A 6,000-nucleotide genomic window follows, 5' to 3' on the forward strand; every position below is an offset into this window, starting at 1 on the left:
CTGTTTCTCTGGAGGACTGGACCTATTCAGACAACATCTGCCTCCTCTGCAGCATTAGCAGGGCGGGGATGCGCTGGAGAAGCCAAGTTCTGTATCTGTGTCCACTGCGGTCAGATGTAGGTAGTATGCTGTGGCTAAATGGTGAACACATGTTTTTGCTATAAAATAAGGAGGCTGTGGACTAAGTGGGGTTTCTTTCTTTTACTTTTTTTCCCAGACTCCCCTGATTTCTCATTCAGTGCTGACAAATGCGTTGTTTGGCAACACAATATGTTCAGAAATAGCTAAACTTCCACACATTAATACAAGACAGATACTGCTAGATCGAGCAGGCAGGTTTTTTAAAAAAAAAAAACAAAACACCCTGTATTTTTTTTAATCATTTGAAATGAAGAAAGGGTAGGTTTCTTTATAAAATGCTTGAGGTTTTCACCCTGAAACAATGAACTTCACAGCCCAGTAACTCTCTGTTTTGCTTATAAAAGCCAAAATCTGTAGTTGTGTCCTTTTTAATAATGTTTGTTTAAGCAAGTTATTATTTTCGTATTGAATTCTGTTTTACATCTGTTTACGTTTCCAAGGCTTTAATGTCAGTCCCTTCTCCACACAGATGGGGAAAAAGCTGATATTTCTGTGAATATGTATGAAGATATCAATATTATCACTGGTGCACTTAAACTGTACTTCAGGGATTTGCCAATTCCACTCATCACGTATGATGCCTACCCAAAGTTTATAGAGTCTGCAAGTGAGTATAACGCATTTTCCTCCTGGTTTTCATTCTCAGCCTTTTCTTCTCCCTTTTCTGCAGTACTTGCCTATTCATTTAATAGCTGTCCCATCAGCTCTTACCCTGCATGCCGTGTTTAGTAAGGATTGCAGAAGTAAATATGCACTGCACATTATGACATGACTGTGTGGTGCTATGTGATCATGGCTACATTTGTCTTTGCCTTTGTCACCAGGAATGCTTTCTTTCATCACACATTATGGATTACATCGCTTGTATGTCTTGCATGAATCCCTGGTACTTGACAGTGACATTTAAAGTCTGTTGGTTTTATGTTGCCAGAAAGAAGGTGATATATGAAAATGTTTAGAAATAAGACAAGAAGTCATTTGTTTCTGGAGGTGTCCATTTCGAATGTTTTCATAAGCTGATAAGCACTCATCCTAAGGCCACCTTCGAGGCTGGCCTTGCAGACAGTGAGTCTGCAAGTGCGGCGGTAAGCCCAGCTGGAACATCTCTCCCAAGCATCCTGGCTGCCTGAAGAAGCATCTCTGCAATGTAGCAGTCACACCAACCACACCTGGAAAGGTGTGAGGTAGCCGTGGGTAGAAAACAAGGGCCAGATGCTGGCCTTACCGCTCCTCTGGAGAGGCTCTTTCCGAGTAGTATGGACACAGCCAAAGATGCTGATGGCAAAGTTCCCAGTACCTTCTGCTCTCCCAGGGTTGCACCTGTAGATTATTTGTGCAAAACTAGTCCAGTCAGCAAGGACTGCCAGGGGAATTTTTTTTAGTGGGCTGCAGGGAATCTTTCGGTAGAGTGCGGTTTGCTTTGGGGAGTTTTTTTTGTTCCAAAACCAGTCACATCCTGATGGTGCTCTGAGCAACTCTTTGGGCAGGCACGTCCTCCACTCTGAGGTTTGGATAGGTTCTGGAAATCAGTAATCCAGCAGAACTCTGAGAACAATCTTCTCTGCAGGCCACTGTTGTTGTCTTTTTGTGTGTGAATTCTGGCTGCACGTGTGGTGACAGTTGAACATCTGTGTTTCAGAAACCGCCGATCCGGATGAACAGCTGGAAATTCTCCATGAGGCGCTGAAACTGCTGCCGCCTGCACACTGTGAAACATTACGGTATCTCATGGCACATCTGAAGAGGTAGGTGGACTAGCTGGAAAGAACTCGTAAGCCTACTCATTTTTAGCAAAGTCCATGTTAGGACCTCCAGAAAAGTCTGGGCAAGGCCCACCAAATTCTGGAGACAGACCGTGCCAGGGAATGATAATCTGCACAACAGCAAGTACCCAAACACTGGGATTTATCCCACTTAAAGCACTTGCAAAGCACTTAAAGGAAATAAGTAAAAAATCTCACAGTTTTGAAGCACAGAAGTCGTCTGCCTAACAAATTTGCTCTATATTTAAGTTTACAGTGAATATTTATGGTAAAAAAGCCATTCATACATCTGGGAGTAATAAGTCGCTCCCTGGGCAAGGAACTAATACAACTTAATGGCTGTAGACTGGTGTCTTTTTCTGCTAAGTCTCATCTACCCTGGTCATCCCTGGCACCTAAAAAAGGTGGCACACACTAGGCTTGAGCTGACACCAATTAGGCACAGTGTTAATTGGCCCTCCAGCCATGCATCTGGTGAGGTCTGCCAGCCATTCTTCATCAGTGTGGAGCCCCTTGTTCCACCTGCTGCCTTCTCAAAACTGTAGGAGCATAAATTCTGTCTGAAGTTTCTCCTGCTGCCTGAGACATGATTGAATTTGGTCAGTAGGCTGAAAAATTGTTAGAGAGAGACTGTTGGGTGAATATCCAGTCCAACAGCACAGGTTCTATTTCTTTCAGGAAAGCAGAGAAAAAAATCCATGTGGCATGTTAGTGTATCCACTTTAGTTTCTTGAATAACATGAACTTATTGTCAGTATATAAGGATCATTCCCTTTCTTTAGAAAAATACTTTCTTTTAAGCTCTCTTCTGCTTTTTTCCTTTTGTAGTTCTTCTATGAGTAGGAATATGTTGACTCTGCTGAGTGCCTCAGGCAAACTTCAGCTACAGGGTTTCTGCCTGATTTGTCCATTTATTTCAATGACATTTCTAATGGATGTTTTAGAACAGACACGGCGATGAGAGATGCAGGAACAAAAAAACCCCACCTTACTGTTTGTGAAGTGTGAAGCTAATTTTTCCTTACCTTGTTCAAGAGTAGCTGTTGCTGCTCTAGTTAGCAAGTTGCTTTTGCACATCATATTTCTGGTAGAGGTGAATGATAAGGTAGAAGGGTGACAAAATTCACTCGTTTTTAAAATTCCTTGTAATACCTTTGCTAAAAAGAGCTGTGGTGCTCAACAGGCTGTTGTCTTGCTGCTGATTCAGGTAATCAGACACAGCTCTTTATTTGGAATAATTACAGACTGAAGACACAGCAGCTTGAAAACATCAGTCTGACTTGTTTTAAAATAAAAATTAAGGCAGAAGGGGAAAAAAGGAAGAAAAATCTTGACTTTTTTTTGGTTTTGTATACCAAAGTATTTGTTCATGCAATGACAGTGGTGAAAAGACAAATAATTTAGCCAGACTTGCCATTGCTGTCCCTGGATTCTTAACTGTTTCTGAGAATCCTTATGGATTCTTTAAACCCTAGCATGTATTAAAACAGTTGCATAATCTAAATTTGTTGCTGTGAGCAAGGCAATTCACCAGGATAAACCAAGGCAGAAGCTTAGGCTTCAAGGCACGTTTGTGCCTGCTGTGTCCGTTGCAGCGGGCAGCAGCGATGGGCGCACGTGATGTCAGGATACCCCAGGCAGGCTGGCCTCCTCCTGACCCCCCTGTGCGGGACCCTGCGCTCTCCGTGCTGAGGCAGAGCAGCACAGGAGAGCACAAGCTGCCTCTGAGCCCACATGAAGAAACACCGCCCCATGACCCCGGAGACCATCGTGGCTGAGCAGCAGTGACCATCCTGGCGTTTGCAGAGCAGACATGTTTCTGCAGTAGCCCCGGCAGCGGATGCCTCTCCTGTAGGTACAATTCTTGGGCAAATAACATTTCTGGAGGTGGCCTGCAAACCTGCCCCGCTGCAGGGCCTCAACCCACAGCTTTGAACAGGTCGGATTCCTGTGGAGCAGCAGAACGTGGCCTCCCCGCCTCCTCCTCCTCCTCTGCAGATGGGAACCAGGCAGTGGGAGGCTTCCCTGAGCAGGGGGCTCGGCTGTTTGGCAGCTGCTAAACACCCCAGAAGTGGGAAGGGTGGAAGTGGGCCTGTCAGAGCACAGGCTTAATGACCTGCTCAGGCTGCCGTGCAAATGAGGTTACAGTGAGAGCCTGGTGGTTTCAAAGCCGCCCCAAAGTGATGATTCACTTTTTTTTAGTACACGCCACAGGACGTAATTTATCTTGAAGAGGAACCAAGCATCCAGCTTAGCACAGTTAGCCTGTAGTGCTTAAAGGCAGGGAATTCACATGTGATGTGCTTCACCCCCACTGCCACCATGTGCACGAGAGGGGAGCAGTGTGGCCACGTGGAGCCATGCCACCAGGGGAACCTGGGCAGAATCCCACCCGGGTGGGCACAATAGCACATCTCTAGTGACCATAAAACTGCTAACATAATAACAGACATGGTCTGTTCCCCATAGGAACAGCCTCCGAATGGTGCCGCTGTAAAGAGCCAAAGCAAAATTGTTCTGATTTATCTGAATTCACCCCTCAGCCCCCTCCCTCGCCATGGAATACTAATCCCTCCTGCAAGTAAACCTGGTCTGTGTGTGTGGTAGGAGGACAGAAACACCTGACTCACCATAAACCCGCACAGCATTTGCATTCACTAACCTCTGAGTGTTTCACCTGACACCTCCATATGTATCCTGCTGGAAATGGCAGCCTCTCCTAGGTTTTGGAGAAAGGCAAACATTTCTGTCCAGTTTCCCTGGTTTTCAAGCATATGCAGGCATAGTTTGGAATGTGAAAAACACTGTCCTTTTTTTTACAGAGTAACACTCCATGAAAAGGAAAATCTCATGAGTGCAGAGAATCTGGGCATAGTTTTTGGACCAACTCTTATGAGAGCGCCAGAACTGGATGCGATGGCTGCATTGAATGACATCCGTTATCAGAGACTTGTGGTGGAGATGCTTATAAAAAATGAAGACATTTTATTTTGAATATTTTGGGGGTTTTGTAATAAAAAAGGAAGCAACAGTGTTCTATGGATGAAGGAATATTTTAAAGTAATTTAATGGCTCTTGTCGCTGAATTCCATATTTGCTAGAGCTTTTGATGTATTCAGGATAAAAATGAAGGAACTCTTTGTCGTTTCTGTAGTGCCATTCAGCTGATGTTGAAAAAGGTTAACACATACTTTCCAGTACTAGTAATCCTGGGTGTTTATCATGTTAAAATAAAAAACAAAAAGCCTAAAGCTATTGCATGATTTGCTCCCTGTTCTCCCTGTTCTGGTGAGACTCATTCCATGAAGAAAACAACTGAACTGGTGCAGCATCTTTGTTCTGGATAGTTTGTGATTGTAATTCAGCATGTTTCTCCGTGTAAACCTGTTGTGAATTTGCTTTCATGTTCTATGTAATTGGTTTCTGATACTAAAAAGAAGGCCGACTTATGTGAAATGGAGCCTTTGGCAGTTTATTGACATTTCATATCATTCTCTGCCACTTTTGGGGCCAATTTCTTCTTGGGTTTCTTTCGTTTTTTTCATCATATAGTAATTTGTTTTTAACAGAAACAAAATGTGTACTTTAAATGTTACTTTTAAGTAATTCTCCATGATGTTTATGGTGGTTGCAGTGAAATCTGCAATGCTGAGCAGTGTTCCTTTATTATTATTGCTATTTCAATTGTAATTTTGTATTTTTATCTGGCATGCATATATTAATTTATTAAATTTTGCTTTTAGAACTCTAACATTAAGCATTTATTTTTACTTAATGAGAACGTTTCAAAAATAGTTTGTTTCATTTTTTACATTGGCACTTTAACCCTGAAAAACCTCTGACTTAAAAAAAGGTGAGTTAGAGTTTTACAGGTTTTGACAAGACCATTCTGATCTAAATACTTTGGAGCCAGACACTTTGCTAAGGTTCCCACAAATTCCTCTTTAGTTTGAAAATTTCTTTCTGCATTATCCAAGGTGCCTCTCAAGATTGCTTCAGAACTCTTAAAAAACCAAAAAACTATTGTCAAGCCATCTACTACTTCATTTTTTTTATATATATATAGTTATAATTACCTATATACGAACTGGAATTG

The 6,000-nt window shown here is 42.6% G+C and overlaps 1 protein-coding gene across 1 annotated transcript in view; it reads left to right on the forward strand.

Annotated features, from left to right (window-relative positions):
* Positions 1-5,655, forward strand: part of CHN1 (chimerin 1) — a 104,547-nt gene extending 98,892 nt beyond the window's left edge. Inside the window, exons 11-13 of the mRNA XM_074873177.1 lie at positions 611-748; positions 1,781-1,886; positions 4,727-5,655. Coding sequence (XP_074729278.1) covers positions 611-748; positions 1,781-1,886; positions 4,727-4,898 — 416 coding nt within the window. The 3' untranslated portion in view covers positions 4,899-5,655. The remainder of the gene's footprint in view (positions 1-610; positions 749-1,780; positions 1,887-4,726) is intronic.
* The last annotated feature ends 345 nt before the right edge of the window (positions 5,656-6,000 follow it).

Source organism: Strix uralensis, chromosome 6 (genome assembly GCF_047716275.1).
Source record: "Strix uralensis isolate ZFMK-TIS-50842 chromosome 6, bStrUra1, whole genome shotgun sequence".
NCBI lineage: Eukaryota > Metazoa > Chordata > Aves > Strigiformes > Strigidae > Strix > Strix uralensis.